This window comes from Neovison vison, chromosome 4 (assembly GCF_020171115.1).
Source record: "Neovison vison isolate M4711 chromosome 4, ASM_NN_V1, whole genome shotgun sequence".
In the NCBI taxonomy this organism is placed as follows: domain Eukaryota; kingdom Metazoa; phylum Chordata; class Mammalia; order Carnivora; family Mustelidae; genus Neogale; species Neogale vison.
Genome location: NC_058094.1, coordinates 225292441 through 225311627, shown reverse-complemented (window position 1 = coordinate 225311627; position 19187 = coordinate 225292441). Strand labels below are relative to the sequence as shown.

The following is a 19187-nucleotide window of genomic DNA, read 5'->3' as shown; positions in this document are numbered from 1 at the left end:
CTTCCCTCCCTCTGGTCCTGAGGTTGGCGCAGGCGCAGCCGGGGACGCCGGGCACCAACCCACGTCACAGCTGTGCCCTCTTAGGTCGTGTTGGGCTATATGGAGCAAACTCGATTGCTGGTTTGGGGGCTAATGGTCTTCAGAAAGTGACTCCAATTTCCATCTTGTTTCCTCTTGAAACCAGGAAAGAAACACGCACCAAGAACAAAACATTTCTGTTCTTGGAATTTCCCCTTCTCTCCTCTCTTAGCCATCAACCTTCAGTTCATCAAAGTCGACTCTTTTGACTCATTTCCAAGGAGTCTTCTGAAAAACATCATGGCTCTGTTTATTCATTCCAGAAATATTTATTGACAGCCTCCGTGCTCTCTGACTTGCGTCTTCTTAAATGAACGCGGCCGGGGTACCTTGGGGGGAAACAGCCCTCCTTGCAAAGTCGAAGGCGCTCAACGTCAGTTCTCCAAACGTGCACTAGAGGGCGCCACCCTCCCATCGGCCTCTACTACGAAAGCCCGGCGTGTTGACGCCCCCAAGTTAGGATTGTTTTCTTACTTGAATACATTTTACGCATATGTGGAAGCTGAAGATGTACAACGTGTTGCTTGATATATTTCCATATTTTAGTATGACTGCAGTTCTACGATATCTATCACATTCCATAACTATAGGACGATATTGCTGTCTATGCTCACTCTGCTGTGGGTTGGATCTCTGTGGGTTATTCACTATACCTGGCACATTTACACCCATAAACAAGGTCAGTCTGGTCCCCTTTCTCTTTTTTTTTTTTAATTTATTAATATTTTAAAAATTTTTATTTTTATTTTTATTTCCAATTTATTTATTTTCAGAAAAACATTATTCATTATTTTTTCACCACACCCAGTGCTCCATGCAAGCCGTGCCCTCTATAATACCCACCACCTGGTACCACAACCTCCCACCCCCCCCCCCCCCCGCCGCCACTTCAAACCCCTCAGACTGTTTTTCAGAGTCCATAGTCTCTCATGGTTCACCTCCCCTTCCAATTTACCCAAATTCCCTACTCCTCTCTAACGCCCCTTGTCCTCCATGCTATTTGTTATGCTCCTGGTCCCCTTTCTCTTAATCAGGTTCTTAATACCTAACCACATATTCAGCCAAATGACGAATCTCACTTATCTTGCACCTTATAAAAGGAAATAACTCCATTTATGGGATGCACAAAGATGGAAAGATAGGAACTCTATAATTTCCCGAAAATAGGTCCGGGTACCCATTAGCCATTGGTACAACACCCAGGGCTTATGGGTTTTGTAAAATTATGAGGACGCTGAAGGCTTTTTCATTCAAAAGACTTTTTCATTCAAAAGAAATCTGCCAAGTCCAAATCAAGAAATCTTCGGGGAAATGTCTACAAGCAGCAGCATATCCACTTTGCTAACTTTGAAATGTAGTCTCAAAAAGATTTCATTACATATGAAACAATTCCTAGGAACAGACAACAGAGTGAACTATGAAAGATGTGTTTGGATTTGGTTTTGTCCTATTTACTTATTTTTGGTTTTGGTTTTTAATTACAAATACATTGAATCTTAGCTAAAGCTTTTTCTTCATCTGCTGAGATTACCATGTTTTTTCTCCATTTATCTGTTGAAGGGTATATTTCTTTAACAGATTTTTTTCCAACGCTGAACAATCCATGTCTTTGTTCAATAAAATCTTCTTGGCCATGACATATTTCTCAATAGATTTCAGGATTTGATTTGCTAATATTTATTTTGGATTTGTATGATTATATTCCTAAGCGACACTGACCTGAAAAAATCCTCCTTCGTTGTGCTGTCCCTGTTTGGTTTCATTTTCAAGGTTTTGCTTGACCTCATTAAGAATTTGGAAATGTTTCTCCCCCGTTCTCTGGAACTGACTGTAATGATCCCCTCTTCACAAGGGGTTGACACACTGTCCCAGTTAAAGCCACCTGGGCTTCCCATCTTGAATTGGGGGTGGGGTGGTGTTAGTTGATGGCTGGTTCAATTACCTTAGGCTCACAGGAATATTCAGATTGTTTAAGTCTCTCTGGGGAATTTATGTTCTTCTAGAAAATTATCCATTTTCTGTGACTGTAAATTGACATAAACTGTGGTATTCTTTTGTGATTTTTCAAAATCTGCGTCGTGCCCATAGCTACACGCTCCTTCCCATTTCCAGCATCATTTATCCATGACTTCTCTCTTTTTAGCTGGAGATTTCTCTATTTTATTTGTCTTTTCAAAGAATTGGTTTGGGTTTTATTGAGTCTCTAATAGTATTTTGTTTGCAACCCTATCAACTTCTGTGTTCTTCTTCGAGCACATTCTGTTGTATGTTTTCTGACATTTTAAGCTGAGCTCTTCACGTTTTGATTTTCAAACTTTCTTCTCTTTGAATGAGTACATTTAAGGCTAAAGTTTCCCTCTAATTACTACTTTCATTGTACAGCACAAGTCCTTTGTGTTTTTTTTTTTTTTAGATTTTATTCATTTATTTGCAAGAGAGAGAGAGCATGGGCAAGGGTGAGGGGCAGAGGGAGTGGGAGAGGAGGAAGCAGGCTCCCCGCTGAGCAGGGAGCCCAGTGCAGGGCTTGATCCCAGGACCCTGAGATCATGACCTGAGCTGAAGTCAGATGCTTAAACAACTGAACCACCTAGACACCCCCTATTTTTACTTATTTGAGAGAGAGAGACAGAGAGAGAGTGAGTGCAAGTTGTGGAAGGGGCAGAGAGAGAGAATCTCAAGCAGCCTCCTCACTGAGCACAAAGCCCCATGTGGGGCTCGATCCCACAGCCCTGAGATCACAACCAGAACCAGAATCAAGAGTCAGACGTTCAACCGACCGAGGCACCCAGGCATCGCAGTACAGCATACGTTTTGAAATGCAGTGTTTTCATAACCATCCATTCATAAATACTTTGCCATGTCCTTTACATTGTCATCTGTGATCTGTGAATTATTAGTGTTTTTTCAAGTGTGTTTTTAAGTCCTTGAATATACAGAAACTTTAGTTATTTTGTTATTATTTGTAATTTTATTTCATTGAGTTCACAGAATATGATCTTCCAGTGATCTTTGGTTTTTTTTTTTTTTGAGAGTTATCTAATAAATGGGACGATTGTATTTATTGGTCCTACTCCTCGATTTTCTCATATTGTTAAGATTTCCTGCATATGCTCCTGTGATGGTCAAGAAAACAGTCCCATTTTGTAATACTCACCAGACAATAGGGAGACGTGACCATAAACACTTTCCAGCTGGGGGGAGGCAATAGGAACCGAGAGACGCTCCCCAAATGATATTTTTGTTCCCATCCCGATGCTACACCCAGAGCACAAGTCCAGTCGAAGCCGACATTCCGGCATTCATGCAACCAGGCCATCGACCCGTTCCCTGAGCTCCCAGCGTCAGACAGCCCCGTCCCAGACCTGCACATTTCCCCCGAGTCTTTGAGGGCTTTACACACAAGAAAAGGAATCATCCGACGATGTTCAAATGCTGTCACTGGAGATCGACCAAAAACATGAGAAATTAAATCTGTTCTTTTTAAAGATTTTCTTTATTTATTTACTTATTTACTTGAGAGAGAGCACAAGTGGGGGTTAGTGGCAGAGGGAGAGGAAGAAGCAGGTTCCCCAGTGAACAGGGAGCCCGACGCAGGGCTCGATCCCAAGACCCCAGGATCATGACCTGAGTTAAAGGCAGACCTTTAACCAACTGAGCCACCCAGGCACACTGAGAAATTAAATCTTAAGAAAAAAAGGGCACACGGCATATGGCTGAGAGTGAGGGAGAGAGCAGAGAACCGGCTGGACAAGCAAGACAGCCACTGCCTGTCAGTTCTCCCCCATCCGGGGACACGTGCTCCGGCACGCCCTCATAAGCCCCCATGACTGACACTGTGGGCACCCCACCCCGACCGACACTGGCCATAGGGACCCGTGTGCCTGCGTCACAGGCACCATCCCAGGGCTCACTGGCAATGTCGGCAATGCCGGGAGAAGGGACTGTATCCAAGGGACTCACTCCCTCAAGGGACAGTGGCTGGTCCCACCAAAAGCCACCTTGGGGACTCTGCGTGTGAGACAAAGAGGACACCCAGGGCAGGAGGCAAGGAAGCCACGGGCAGTGGCAGAAAGCAGCATTAGTGCCAAGGTGGAGGGGCCGTGGCCAGCGCCAGACAGGAGGTGGGAAAGCTGGCCAGTGTGTCGTCCTCCTTACGTTCCCACCAAGACCGAGCCCTCCCCAACCCCAAGAACTCCGCGTGGTCCGTTCTTCCTCCAGGAGCCCCAAGCCACACACACACCCAGGGACTTCTGGCAGCGCTCACCTGCGGAGAAGTCCGCCTGTCCCCTCTGTCCCTCAGCCTGTGTTTCTCTCACCTCCCAGGGCCCCCTGGGCACCCCAGGCCACCCACCTCCAGAGCGCCTCTGGCCCTGCACACAGAGACAGTTCACACTGCTTCTAGAAACAGAGGCTCTCTTGAACCCACATGCTTTAAAGTTAATGTCCAGGGGGCGCTGCTTGTCCCTAGAAGACAAGGAGAAGGACCAGCTCGTCCCCTCACGAATGAAAGAATTTCAGGTCCTTCCCACATTTCAGAGGCCCCTATCCCCAGGGGCTCCGCCTAATGATAGCTTTTAGAAAAGATTATTATGAGGGCACCTGGGTGGCTCAGTGTGTTGCATGTCCGCTCTCGGAGGCCGTGGGGGGATGGAGCCCCGAGCCAGGTCCCACGCTCAGCACGCACTCACTCTCTTTCTTTCAAATAAATAAACCTTTAAACAACTAAAATAAAAATAATTATGATTAAACACAACAGCTAACATGTTGTCTTGAAGCATCTGCCTTTGAAGCTGCCCACGTTCCAGGCTAGTTCGGGACGAGCAGAGAGAATTTGTTTTCCGTGGGTTTAACCGAGGACCTTCCAGAAACAAAGGTCTGCTCCAAGGGGTCTTTCTGTCTCTGCCGCTAGAAACTGCAGTCATCCCTCCTCAAGAAAGAAAAAAGCTCTAGTCCTACAAGCATCTGCTCTGGAGTAGAGGAGGCAGCGGCCATAGGAAGAGCGTGGCTGAGTCCCAGGAACAGTGTTGGGACCAAGGCGGAGGTTTCTGCTCCGTGCAGCCCGAGAGAGCCCACACAAGCGGTACAGAAGCGACGGCGGAATTCCATCCTTGAAAGAAACTTCAGAGGGTGGCTCGTCTGCACGGCTCATTTCCTGCATCAGAACTAACTGTGGTTCAAAATGGCAAAGGTCTTGGGGCGCCTGGGTGGCTCAGTGGGTTGAGCATCCACCTCTTGGTTTTGGCTCAGGTCACGATCTCAGGGTCACGGATCAAGCCCCGTGTCAGGCTCTGTGCTCAGGGGGGAGTCTGCTCCCTGTTCTCTCTTTCCTTCTACCTCTTCCACTCCCCTACCTCACTTGTGCTCTCTCTCTCTCTCTCAAATAAATAAACAAATCTTTTTAAAATATATATTTTAAATTGTAAGGGTCTTGCAAAGCCACATAGCAATACTAGACACCAGTCCTTGACCCTTGGTCTAGATTCGTGGGCCTTGCCTCCATTTGGGAGGGGCCTCAGAGCAGCTGGGGAGGAGCTGCCAAATCAGCACTTAGGGCCTCACGCCTGGCCCCCCGGGAAGGAGATGGCCACCCCGATCTGTTCATCTACTGGCAGTTTTTTGCTGAAAACCTATGGGTAACTGGCCCCACACAGAACTGAATAAAGATACTTTTGATCTCTTGCGCGTGCAAAGCGCTTCAAGCTTGAATTCCTCAATACATTTTCTTAGTCTGGGGTCTTCCTAGAAGCGGAGCCTGAGACAAGGATTCTGCCCAAGGAGAATAAGTACTATTGAGAAGTGCTCTCTGGAGAAGGGGAGTGGGAAGCAAGATTGGGTAGGGAAAGAGCCAGTGATGGGGTCTCGGCTGGAAACTGGTGTCCTTGGATCCCCCCCCGGGGGGGGGGTTCTGAGCCCGGGCTGCACTCCAGAGTTCACCCCCTACCGTGTCAGCCTCAGTAGGGGTTGGCTGGGGCAGCCCATAGCCGACCAGCTTGAACCATTAGCAGCCGATACTCACAACAGCTCAGAAACGGCAGCTGGTGCGGCGCCAGCAGCATCCATAGCAGACATCCTTTCGCTGGGGCGTCATTCCCATGAGGGCCCGGAGGCCTGGCCATGTTTGGAAGGGGCTCAGACAAAGGGGAGAGGCGGACCCACAGAGTGGGGGGAAGAACTGCTTCCTCACCCAGGACTGGGCCCTTCTGTCCAGGTCAGGAGAGGTGCTGCTGGCAAACATCCCCAGGATGGGGTGTGGACGGCTGGGCCGGGGTCCTGAGCCCTGCTGGAGGCGGCAGCTTGTCTCCACACCCAGGAGCAGGCCTCCGAGGAACGCGCATCTCCAGCTCCTCCCAGAAGGGTGAACGGAATGTCTGAGTCAAAAGGCCAGCAGGGGAGGAGGGAAAGCGACAGTGCGGAGTGCCCACCCCGCGCTGTCTGCAGATCTCACTGACATGCAGCTCCGGGCTCGGGTCCTGGAATGGGGCAGCCACTGTGCAGGGACAAGGTCCCAGGTGGCTCGATGGTGCTGGTCGGAGCAGGAGCGACGTCCTACCCACCAGGAGCCCACTCACTGCTTCTCCTTCTGGTTGCCCCTGGTGAACCCGCCCTTCACTGGCTCTCGGACCACGGGCTCCAGGAGGGGCCGACCCCTTGGCGGCAGTGCGGGCCCGGCCTGGCCATTCAGATCACTGCCTTCTGCCGAAGGGCTCAGGCCTTTAGGGCAGGAACCGAGCCTCAGCAGGCCGAGGGCTTCTTCTTGTCCTGTGTGCGAGCTGGGGAGGCAGCCCCCAAGAGAAAGGGCAGAGCCAAAGACGGCCTGGCTGTCACCATCAAGTCCCTGCACGGCTGCCCCATGAGCCGACACGTCCCCATTTTGTCATTAGTCCATTTGAGTTGAACAAGAGTGCTGCCGGATGGACCCCCAGCAGACCCAAGTTCAAAGTCCCCCTCCTTGAGTCACTGCCCCTCAGGATTTTTTTTTTAAGATTTTATTTATTTGACAAAAAAAGACAGAGACAGCAAAAGAGAGGATGAGTGGGGAGGAGAGGGAGCAGAGCCTCCCCGCTGAGCAGGGAGCCCAACGCAGAGCTCGATCCCAGGGTTCTGGGATCACGACCCGAGCTGAAGGCAGACGCCTCTCCGACAGCCACCCAGGCACCCCTGACTCTTGGCTTTTGGCTCAGGTCATGATCTCAGGGGCAGGAGATGGAGCCTGAAGTCGGGGCCCACACTCAGCGGGGAATCAGCTTGAGATTCTCTCTCGCCCTCTGCCCCTCCCCTCACTCATGCTCTGTCTCTCTCTCAAATAAATGTTTAAAAAAAGAAAAGAAAAAAGAATAGGACACAGAAGCAAGGTTCCGGGGTGAGCCTTGGCCGTGATCAGGGCCAGTGCCTCGCCAACAGCAGGAGGGAAGTCACTCACCCACGGGGGCAGGCGGCCAAGCTACTCATCGCTGCGATGCTGTGGCTTTTGAGCTATGCTTTCTCCAGCCTTCGGCCACCACGGGACATAAGTCCCTGGGACAGAACAGAGGCAGAGCTAGAAGCCACCGCCCTACTCCCAACTGAGCCCCCAAATGACCACAGGTCACACCAGCTGATGTCGAGGGAACATTTATTCCACTTGGTCAGCCCCGGCCGGTCTTAGTGGCCAACGGAAATATCCAGCCCCGACACCACGGCACTCCTGCGTAGCCATGTCGGGGGTCCCTCCTGCCCCGCTGCCCCAGATAAGGGAGGACCTGAGGGCCCCTACGGCCATTACTGCCCCGGGGGAGCCAGCTCACGACCCAGCAAGATGCACCCACGCGGAGCTCACGGGTCCTCTCCTCACCGCCAGTCCCCGCACAGCCTCCAGCACTGGACCCATCAGCCAGCTGACAAGTATTTCCTGAGTGTTAGGAGCCCAGCCCCGTGCTGGACCCTGTTGGGCTTCGAGAAGACATGGCCCGTCCCTTGCCCTCGGGGAGCTCACAGTCTAGCTGGAGACCCCCCCACACACATCCACATGCGTGCGCACGGACAACCCGGGGTCCCCGAGGGTGAGATGGCGTGTCAACACAGGGACTGTTCGGAGGACGAGGATGGAGGGCCTGGCGGAGAAGAGGGATCAGCAGGGTGGGGGAAGGGCCACATTTTGGAGCAATTCCAGGGAAGACAGAGAAGGCAACAGTGGGTGCGGGCGACAAGTTACAGGGAAGGGAGAGAGAGGACAACCAGCAGAGAAGACAGTGCATCTGCGAGGCTCCCTCCAGGCGGGCGAAGGGTCAGATCACATGGAAGCTTCTAGAGCACAGACTGCCTCCTCTTCCTCTGCTCTTCCCCTGAGCAGTCTGATATCAGGACGAGGCGGATGGCAGGTGGCCCACAGACCCTCTGTGCCAGACCGCATGGGAGACACCACCAGCAAGGTCCCAGGCCAGGAGCTGGGGAGGCCTCCCGACAAGCCTGACCAAACCTAGCTTGGCCCTGGGACCTCCCAGCAGAACAACTGCACTGAGACCCACACAACTTACATCGCTGGGCTTGGAACCAAATCCCATGGCTATCGGCCTCTCCCCACCCCCAAGGACTGCACTAAAAATAATGGCATCACGATCGGTTGGTTGTCATCAAAAACCCATCCCAGCCCTAATCGCCCACATCTTTTCAGGTCAAGTGGTTCAGTCTGAGGAGGCCAGTGAGCTCCAGGCCAACCAGCTCAGGGTGAAAACCAAAGTCGTCAGCCCTGTCCCACTGTCCACACCAGAGCACTGGCAGGCCCCAGGAGTGAGGCTCGGTCTCCCTGCCCAGCCGTCTCCACCCCATGCCCAGCTGCAGCTGAACTCCTGGTCTGGCAGGGGACGGCCCGCCGCGGCTAGGCTGCTGGAAGCAGGATCCCTCTCCAGGTAGCCTCAGTCCAAGTTCATGCTCACCCCACATCCATAGAAATTCCAGCTTTCCCCGCCACCTCTACGGTGAAATCGAAGTCCAGGCTGCATGGCAAAAACCAGCAGCCAGGTAGCCACCACAAGCAGCCCCAAACCAGACAAGAGCAAACCCAGCCCAGCGAGCCTCCAGCAATGTTCGCGGAAGGGAGAAAAGGTTCCAGAAGCCTGATGCACGGTCAGGCCCAAGAGAAGAGAGTGGAAGGGTCCCCTCCTCAGAATCCTTTATTCCTGGACGAGGGCAGGAAGCTCAGCCGGGGGAGGGAAAGTGCTACTTGTGTAGTGACCCAGGCTCTATGTCCGGTGAAGAATGAACGGCAGGTTGTGTCCGGGAGCTCTGAACTTGTTTGTAGATTTTTGTGTCTGCATGAGTATGCGTGTTTTCCTGGGGAGAAGGTTCATAACGTTTGTGAGATTTTCCAAGGGCTTCATGCCTCCCACGGATGAAGAACAGTCGCTCTGAGCGCGACGCCTGCGGCAGTTATGGCCACACCTGGGCAAGGCTTTGCCTCTAGAACCGGGTCTGCCACCGACTTGCGGCGTTCTCTTAGGCAGGTGCAGAGAAGCCGGCTCTCCACACAGGCATTGTCCCTGTGGCCACAGAAGAGTGGACAGTGGCCAGGCCGCCAGGATGAGCTCTTCTCCAGCTGTGACTCCCACCAGGTTGGGGGAGTTTTTCCACCGGGGCACAGGACCCGCCTCCAATTCCAGGCTCCACGGATCCCCTCTGCAGGACACCTCCCGAGATAGGTCTTCTTACGGGACTGTATCCTTATGCCAGCAGGCAGGCCCCCACGGGGTCCCATTCCTCGTCTCTGGGTCCGGATGTGCCTGACACACCGCTCAGAGGGCCTGCCCACTCCACATCTGTTCATGGAGACAAAGAAACCAGGGTCAGGTCTGGGGTTCTGACACAGCCCTACCCAGCCACCTGCACCCCCCCCCCCGCTCCCTCCCCTGACCCTGTGGCTAGGTGGGAGCTGTCAGCTGGGCCACCCTGCACTTGTCCGGAGCTTCGAGCCACTCCTCTAAGCCCCCTACCAAGTGCTCTGGGATTATCGGTCTATTTTACCACTGAGACAACTTGAGTTCAGTGCGTTCAAGCTCCAGATGTCCCAGGTCCCGGTTTAATCTCATCATCTCTGCCACTAAGTACTTGTCCACATAGCAGTGGCCACCTGGTGGCAGGCCAAAGGCCACTGACCCCCAAGGAGCCACGAGGCTCTAAGAAAGGGTAGAGGGTGGGGACAGGTCTCCGGCACCTAGCAAGGTGGTGGCACAGGCTAGGCACAGAGCAAGGGCTCGGTGAGTGCAGGTCCCCTCCAATACTCCAACTCCCTTCCTCCCAACCCACTACTGTGGATGCCATGCTCCCCCAGACCCCCACACACCCAGAGGCACTCCTCCCCAGGATCCTACCACGTGGTCTCCAGTCCCCCATCCTTGACCCTTCACGTTCCCACCAGCAGGAGCCTTCCTTGCAGGCAGTGCGGTAGAGATGAAGGGTCTTGGGGGCCAGGCTTGCGCTGCTCCACCACTAAGCACTTAGGGAGATTTGGAGCAAGCTTGGCTGAGCCTCAGTTTCTTCATCTGCTACATGGCTCATGACGCCTGTGCTCTGGAGCACTGACTTGGAATCGGGGACCTGGGGGCCAGACCTGGCTCTCCCCTTGGTCAAGCCTCTTAGCTAGGGGCCTCATTCTCTCTTGCCCAGATAACCCCACAACCCTCAAGGCTCCTGCTCACCCCACTCTGACCTGTCCCCACAGTGCTTCCATTTCTCCTTGAGCTGAATGTCTGAGATCACCATGCTCTCCTCATTAAACACCTTGGTGTCCTCTCTCCCAGGCCACAAGGTCCTTTGTAGGGCAAATACGAGCCTCCTCTATCTGTGACCCCTGCCTCAGAGACCCTCCACCTTCGCTCTCCCTAGAGGACTTGTATTCAACCCCAGAACCCAGTTTAAGCCATCAGAAGGTCTTGGGGACACCAATCCCCTCCCCCACCCCACAGAGCACTTTATAGTCTGTCCCTTAGGAGAGCCTGCAACCCCCGCGTTGGTAACAAGTGTCCCCACCGCCCCCACCAAGGTTTAGTGTCTGTACCTCCTCCCAAGAGCACAGCACTTGGGACACACCGGGGTGCTCAGTAGAAGTTTCTGGAGCATTGAGGTCATCCTCTTTTATCTGGTCATGTTTAACTACAATCTTTACACTATGCCAGGGAGAAGTCCCTTGTTAAATGCAACTTACAGATGAAAAAACTGAGTCATGAAGTGATGTGACTTCTCAAGTACCCCAGAGAGTAAGTGATGGGGCCAGGAGGCCTTGGGGGCTGGGGGTGGCCTGGGCATTGTGGAGAGGGGCCTCTCCAGTGGCTTCCAACTCTGACATTCTGGGAATGAAGATCTAGTAAGAAGCTAGTCATAGCCCCAGAGCATCCCACCTCTCCTGCCTGTCCGCCCCCCAACCCCTGCCCAGGCCCGAGAGGGGCCCTGGGTGGCCCTTCGGTCTCACCTACTCTAGGCCGGCTGAGCATGAGGAAAACCAACGCAGGGGCGCAGAGGCCAGCCAGAGGGTGCAGAAGACACGGGAGGAGGCGTCCCAAGCCGGGCAGCGGCCCACTCCTTCAAGACCCCGAGCCAGCCCTCCCCGTCTCCAGGGATCGCGTCCAGAACGGGGGCGGCGGCCGGGCGCCCCCTCCGGGAGTCGTGGACACGGCCCCGGGGCCGGAGAGGGGCGGCGGCGGGCCCGGGGCGCCTCAGAGCACGCGGCCTAAATGGGCCGCGGGGCCGTCGGGCGCGTGGCCGTGGCTGCGCTGGTGGGTCTTGAGCGAGCCCTCGCGCGCGAAGCTCTTGCCGCAGCGGGCGCAGAAGTAGGGCCGCCGCTCCCCGAACACGCCGGGCCGGCGCGGGTGCGGCGCGGGCATGCGCGCGTGCGTGCGCTGGTGGTTGAGCAGGAAGCGCGGCTCGCGGAAGCAGCGGCCGCACTGCGCGCACTGGTGCGGCTTCTCGCCGCTGTGGATGCGCTGGTGCGTGAGCAGGTTCTGCTTGAGGCTGAAGCAGCGGCCGCACTCGGGGCAGGGGAAGGGCCGCTCGCCGGTGTGCGTGCGCTGGTGCACCTCGAGGTTGTGCTTGACGCTGAAGGCCTTGCCGCACTCGGGGCACACGAAGGCGGCCGCGCGGCCGCCCCCCGCGTGCGCCTTCTGGTGCCGCACCAGGCTGGGCTGCTGCGAGAAGGTCTGGCCGCACAGCGGGCAGCGGTGCGGCTGCTCCTCCGCGGGGTGGTGGATGACCAGGCCTCGCTCGTCCCCCAGGCCCTCCTCCCCGTCCCCCGCAGGGGACCCGCCCCCCGAGGACGCCAGCTCTGTCATGGGCGCTTCCAGCCGCAGTCACCAGCCCCTGGGGAGGCAGAAGCGGAGAAAGAGGAGTCAGAAGAGGGGCGGTGGGGGAGCATCCAAGGATGAGCCGGCCCCCAAGCTCAGGGAGGAGATTGCACTGGCGGCCCACAGCTTCCGCATCGGCCCCCTCTATAGTCTTGTTCAGGCCAGCGTGAACGCCCCTCTTTCTCCTCTACCCACTAATCACAGCCTGCCCCTCCTTAAGGCCTTTATCAAGTGCCACCTCTTCCCCAAAGCCTTCCCTGACCCCTCCGGCCCCTGCTGAACCCTACGACCCAACCCCATGACCCCGAGTCATCACAGGCATGCAGGTCAGGCCCCCTCTGTCTCCTGGCCCTGTGCCTGCCCTAAGGACAGAGCCGTCTCCCTCTCATATCTCCCCCACCAAGCACTGTGCCCGCCACACGAACCATTGGATAAAGGCCGATAGGTGACATTAGGGGGCTTCTAGCATTACAAGTAAGGCTGCCCCTGGATAGGTCTTATCTCTCCAACTAGAATCTCAAGGAGCGGGGTGCATCCCCAATCTGGAGGGAAGGGTGGGGTCACGCTGTGGGTCGAATATATTTTTGAGAAGCTTAAAAGAAGAAACAAAACAAAAACCCTGTGGAGCGCCTGGGTGGCTCAGTGGGTTAATGCCTCTGCCTTCAGCTCAGGTCATGATCCCAGGGTCCTGGGATCCAGCCCCGCATCGGGCTCTCTGCTCAGCAGGGAGCCTGCTTCCTCCTTTCTCTCTCTGCCTGCCTCTCTGCCTAGTTGTCATCTCTGTCTGTCAAATAAATAAATAAAATCTTTAAAAAAAAAAAAAAACAACCCTGTGAACTTGAAAGTGATCTCAATTAAACATGAAAGGCAGCAGCTCTCTGTTTATCTGAATGAGGCTTGCCCCTGAAAGGTCTGCAAAGCCTTGAAAGGGAGTGTAAGCTCCCAGGAGCTGGTCTCAGCTTGATTCCTCTTGGCATCCCCAGGATACAGACGCCTGGCCCAGTGCTCCAAAAACACCCCCAAGTTCTACTCTATCCCATTCATGCCGGTTCTGTGAGGCTTCTCTTCCCCAGGGCACTACGTTCCTCTTGAATAGTTTGCCACTGTCCTCACAGCAACCCTGGGGAAGGAGCAGGGCCTTTCTGAGCCCTGCTTTCTAGATGGGGTAACTGAGGTCAGCTTGCTCCCCCAAGGTCACACAAGGTGAGCCAGGACTAGGCCCTAAGTTCCCTGACTCAATGGCAAAAGCTCTTTTCAATGAACCAGCTGCTCATAAACTAACCTCCCCTCAAAATACACACACACACACACACACACACACACATGCGCGCGCGCGCACGAGCGACCACTACCACTCTCCTGGCTGCCACAGAGTTAGAGACACCCAAAGCACCACTGCCCCTGGAGGAGGTCACCGTCTGCCGCCACCACCTCCCTGTCCTCCCAAAAACCTAGGGCTCCTGCAGAACACACAGACCTGCTCCAGAGTAGGCTGGGGGCACTCCCCTGCAGCCTCCATCCCCATCAGGGACCTAGACCTCCACGCAGGCCTTCTCCTCGCTTCCATTTCTCACTGCCTGCTACAACCTCAGTCGACCTATCTGCAGAGTGGGATCTCCAAGATCCCCCTTTTGTCTCCCCCTCCCCAGGCCAGCGTGGAACACACACTCACCCTGGAGAAGGGGACAAGTGCTACTTGCAGCAGACCCCACCCACAAGGCTTTCCCCAGCTAGCTGCATTGACATTTGCAAAGACAGACCATCACAGTCCTCTTGGCCAGACTCAGCAGGGCCTTGTCTCCAGGCAGCCTCCGGGCTCTCCCCAGGCAAATCCCTGAGTAAGGCCCCCCGACTACGGAGAAGGTCTAAAGCAATGGCCCCCTTTTCTCCCCCAAGTTCCTCCATCCCCTCCCGCACTCACAGCCCAGGCTGCGCCCCTGTTCCTCCGGTCTCCAGCAGTGGCTCCTTCCTCTAGAGTCTGCGCTGCCCAGCGCAAATACGGTAACTCTCCCGCAGCTACTCCCGCGCCCCTTCTCCCTCGCCCCCATAAAGACGGCCAGCTTCCCGCACCGCCGTTTTTATGAAATAGCTGCATGAAATCAAAACAGCTGACCCCACCCACCCAACCTCCGCACACAACCGTGCAAACTCCCGTGGCCCGAGCGACCCTGGAGAAATATGGTAAACTCTGCGCCGCAACCTCGCCCCCACGAAAATACGTAGGCCTCCCACCCTCCTGCCGCAACCCACCCCAACCGGCTGCAAGCCCCGGCTCCCTCGGGGCGCGGATGCAACCCACCCCCCAGCTCCCGCAGCACCCCCGGGAGGATCACGCAACCCCGGATAAATACGTAATTAAGTCGCGGCGCTCCCCGCTCCAGGAAAGGGTCTGCGCGGCTCCCGGCAAATACGGTAGCGCGCCCGCAGTGACCCGCCCCCAAGGGTCCGGCACCGGCCTCGATAAATACGGTAATCTCCCGCCGCGGCCCCAGCCCCGGCGGCCCGGGACTCACATGGCGCCGCCTCCCGAGCCCGTCGGTCTCCTCCGCAGCGCCGCAGTCGCCAGCGTCGCCGCAGCCGCACAGCAGCCCCGTGAGGCTGGGAGGTCTAACTCGCCAACGACCTGGCTGGCGGAAAAAGCAGGGCTGCGAGCGCTGCGCCCGCCGGGGCGGGAGAAGGAACCGGGCGGGAGCGGGTTCGGGAGCAGAACGCCTCGCCGGGCGAGACACCCCAAGCTCCCGGGCCCCCGGCCTCAGCCATTCCCATTTCAGGATCGTCCGAGGCCCCAAGCCGGCAATTCGAGCCTCTTCCTCACCTCCCTCATCCTAAAGCCGCGCTGGCCTGGCCAGGCCCACGGCCTGGCCCCCAGAGCCCAGGAAGCGGGGTGTGGGGGCGCTGGCGGCATAAGCGGGGGTGGAGGGGTGAAGGCAGGCGGCTGCGGAGCCTGTCGGAGCCGGGTGTCGTGGGTGGCAGACAGCCATCGCAGGGGCAGAATAGCAACTGCCCGAACTCACCGTGTTGCCAAAGCATCCCCCACCCCACCCCGGACCCTCTGGCCCGGTTTATGCCACCAGGGCGCCAGGGGACACGGAAGAAGTGACACCCCAACTGTCCCTGTCTTCTCTGAACTGGACCCATTCCGCTCAAGCCAAGATACCCCACAAAGAGCCACCAATGACACCTCCGTGGACAGGGCTGGGCTGAATCCCAGCCTTCACCTGTCCTTCCATAATAACACCCCTTACCTATACCTTACTTGTCTTTTTACAAAGCCGTTTCCATACATTATCTCATGGGAACCTTCCAATAACCAGGTGCCATCTAGGTTGCAGGGGTATCATTATCCTATTTTATAGATGGGAAAAGAAAAGAAAAGAAAATTGAGGCGGCGCAGCTTCCCTGGAGACCCGCAGCCCTAAGTGGCCGAGGCCGCTGGGGAAGGCAGGCCCACCAGCCTGCTCAGCCTTCCTGGTATCACTCTGGTACCTAGACCCCCAAACAGAAACACGGTGCAATGATCGTGGCTGGAAATAAGCTTGTCAAGAGTAAAAAAAAAAAAAAAAATAAGTGCTTTCGAATTTACACTTCATAGATAAAGAGGCCAGAAGGGAAAGTGATCTTTTTTAAGTGGAAAGTACTAGAGGAATATCAAGTAGCCTTTTTCTCTGTGGCCCCTGGTAGCTGCCAGGTGGAGGGCCAGGCAGAGCATCTTACAACAGATGGTGGACGTGGCTGCTGGGGTGGCATCAACCCTGAGGAGGGGCTTGGGGAGACACAGGCCTCCTGGCCCCATGAGGCAGCCCCCGCTCCTCGGCAGGTTTCAGTGGGCGCTCCTGGGAACCATACAGTTCCTGGCAAGGTCCACCCGGAAATACACTCAATCCTTATTCTCAGCACCAGATCTGAAGATCGTCCCTGCGGGCTCTCGCACCTCGCTCTGTGAACCAGTTGATCCCAGCAGGTCCGCGTCTGGCCCTCTCAGGCCTCTCCAGGACCCCCCAGCCCACACCATCCATGGTGTTCCCATGGCAGCACACTGAGCTAAATGGGGCTTCTCGAGCGAGACATCCCAAGGAGACTGGTATTTAAAATAGAGGCACCAGGGACGCCTGGGTGGCTCAGTTGGTTAAGCCGCTGCCTTCGGCTTAGGTCATGATCCCAGCATCCTGGGATCGAGTCCCACATTGGTCTCCTTGCTCAGCGGGAGCCTGCTTCTCCCTCTGCCTCTGCCTGCCACTCTGTCTTCCTGTGCTCGCTCTGACAAATAAATAAAATCTTTAAAAAAACAAAACAAAACAAACAAACAAATAAATAAATAAATAAAATAGAGGCACCAGGGAGGGAATTCTGGGAAGCCAAAAGAAATGAACCCACCAGGACAGATGTTCTCATGACATTGCCAAAAGGACCCCCTAACCCCTGATGACCCGCAGCCCCCCTCTGCCCAGGTGCTGGAGCTTTGCTCACGGAACAGCCACGCCTCCCACCTGCCCAGCTCCTGCTACAAAAGTTGCCGCTGCCAAGAGCTACCGGCTGCCATCCCTTCTACAGGCTACAGGAGAAATGGGGACACTTAGTCAATGACCAGGTTTTTCAAAAACAAAACCAACAATGCACCCGAAGATATCACTCATGTTTTTAGCAGCATTTCCTAAGTAAGCTATGCCAAAGCCGCAAGGCACACAGTTGGGGGACGGGCGTGGGAGGGAGACAGCCCCTAAACTCCACCCTGTCTCAGTGGGCAATGCCAAGGGCCCAGGGCTCCCAGGGCCCCCAGGCTCCGGGAGGCCTCCAGTCTCTGCTCTGCCAATGACTGAGTTCTTCTGAGTCACTTCATCTCTCTGATTTCATACACACGCACCCCGCGCAACACACACACACACGCACATATACATTTCCCCCCATGGTTCTCATGTGCTGTGGTGGACACAACTGAATGGAGATGGGGAGTCTTTCTGCAAACGAAGCCACACTTCTTCATCCAGGTGGGGCTCGTAGTGGGCATGGCAGCCACCACCCCTCCACGAAGCTCATGTGACAGCTGGATGTTGGACCCTAACAAAGGCCTAGGTTGCTCCCAGCCAAAGCATCCCAGGGAACAGCAGGCGTGTGGCCCCCTTATGGACAGAAGTGTGGACAGCTCAGCGGAGCCCTGGCGGGGACCCTGCTCCTCTCTCCCACACGCAGGGGGTGGGGGCATACTAGATGGACCGTCTCCCCCGCACCCCCGTGTGCTTCCCGGCCAGCCCCAGATAGCTGCTCCTGCACATCCCAGCCTGGGTTTCCTCCAGCTCCTCCTGCTTTGGGCGGCATCCCAGGGTTTTCCGCTCAGCTGGGTCACCGCTTCCCTCCTGACTCACTCCTCCCATCTCCCCTAACTGGACAGGGATCACTATACACCCCGTTCCAAAGCACCATGTTCTGGCTTCAAACTGCAGTTTAGCACACACCTTTGTTTTCCCACCAGGTCGTGGGCTCCAAAGGGCAGGGGCTGTGTTTCCAGCATCTCTGGATCCCAAGGGCCCAGCATCGAACAGGCCCTCAGCCGACTCTGGCAAATGAATGCACACACATCCGTAGGCTGCAGCCGCCAGCACAATGATGCAGCGTAAGGAATGAGGGTTTGCGGGCAAAGCCACAGCCCTGGCAGCGAGGGCCAGGAGACCCACCGACGCACGGTTGGAGACGTGGGGCTGTGGGTACAAGGTCTCATCTACTCCAAAGTTCTCTCTCCTTGACTTTATTTTTTTTTTTAATTTTTTAAAAGATTTTATGTATTTATTTGACAGAGAGAAATCACAAGTAGATGGTGAGGTAGGCAGAGAGAGAGAGAGAAGCAGGCTCCCTGCCGAGCAGAGAGCCCGATGCGGGACTCGATCCCAGGACCCTGAGATCATGACCTGAGCCGAAGGCAGCAGCTTAACCCACTGAGCCACCCAGGCACCCCTCTCTCTCCTTGACTTTAAGACCCAAGATGTGACCTAGGATCAATTCAACTGAGTCCTTAAATTGGCAGCTGGCCTCCTAACACAGGTGGAGACCTCCTTTTTATGGGATGGAGCTCTGTTTGGAGAAAAACCTGTGCTTCTTTCCATACTAAACTTGCACCCACATAAATTCAGTTCCGCAGCTTCTCATGCCACACTTCAAGTACTCACTAGGCACATGAGGCGGATGGCCGTGGTTTTGGACGGCACATTTATAGAACATTTTCCTCACCCCCAGAAAGTTCTCCTGGACAGTGCCTGTCTAGGGCACTGCCCCCTTCCGGTCTGAGTAACCTAGGAGGCACTACTCTCTTTTTAACCCAAGGGACAACCTACGGGATGCCATTCATTTTCCTCTCTTCTCAGCCATGATCCAGTGAGAGCAGTGACATATGAAAACATACTGTTTCCGGCCCCAACACTTCTCCTCTTGCCAAAAGGTCAAGGGCATATATTTTTTTTAGCCAAATGGCTTAAAGAATAAAAGGAAATGTTCTCAGAAGCATCCTCCACTCCCCCAGATGCTGTCTGCCAAGTCTCCGCTGGTCCCGCTCTCCCCCCCAACCCCATCCGTGCACCGGCCCGTGGGCCTCCCAGCCTCGTCCTCCGGCAGCTCCCCAGGGCGGGGGCTGAAAAGCAGGAAGCCCCATCCTCCTGAGGTGGCTGCCAGCTTGCTGGCCGACTCAAGGCTTAGGTTGCTTGCCAAAGAACCAATGTTTCCCCAGTTCCTGGGTCATTTTTCTTAGCTCCCAGCCTGCTTCTAGCAAAGGAACACACGGATGATGCCGGCAGTTCTGGGAGACCCAGCTCCCAG

At 55.3% G+C, this 19187-nt stretch overlaps 1 protein-coding gene and 1 long non-coding RNA gene across 2 annotated transcripts; both read right to left on the bottom strand.

Annotated features, from left to right (window-relative positions):
• Positions 1-7673: 7673 nt before the first annotated feature.
• LOC122904174 lies at positions 7674-11641 on the bottom strand. The gene is made up of 2 exons (XR_006384161.1): positions 11519-11641; positions 7674-9869 (listed from the first exon to the last, which is right to left on the bottom strand). It is a non-coding gene; the product is annotated as an uncharacterized LOC122904174 (long non-coding RNA).
• A 121-nt stretch (positions 11642-11762) lies between these two features.
• LOC122904173 (zinc finger and SCAN domain-containing protein 2-like) lies at positions 11763-12374 on the bottom strand. The gene has a single exon (XM_044244647.1). The coding sequence runs from the start codon at positions 12372-12374 to the stop codon at positions 11763-11765; it is 612 nt and encodes a 203-aa protein (XP_044100582.1).
• Between the last annotated feature and the right edge of the window lie 6813 nt (positions 12375-19187).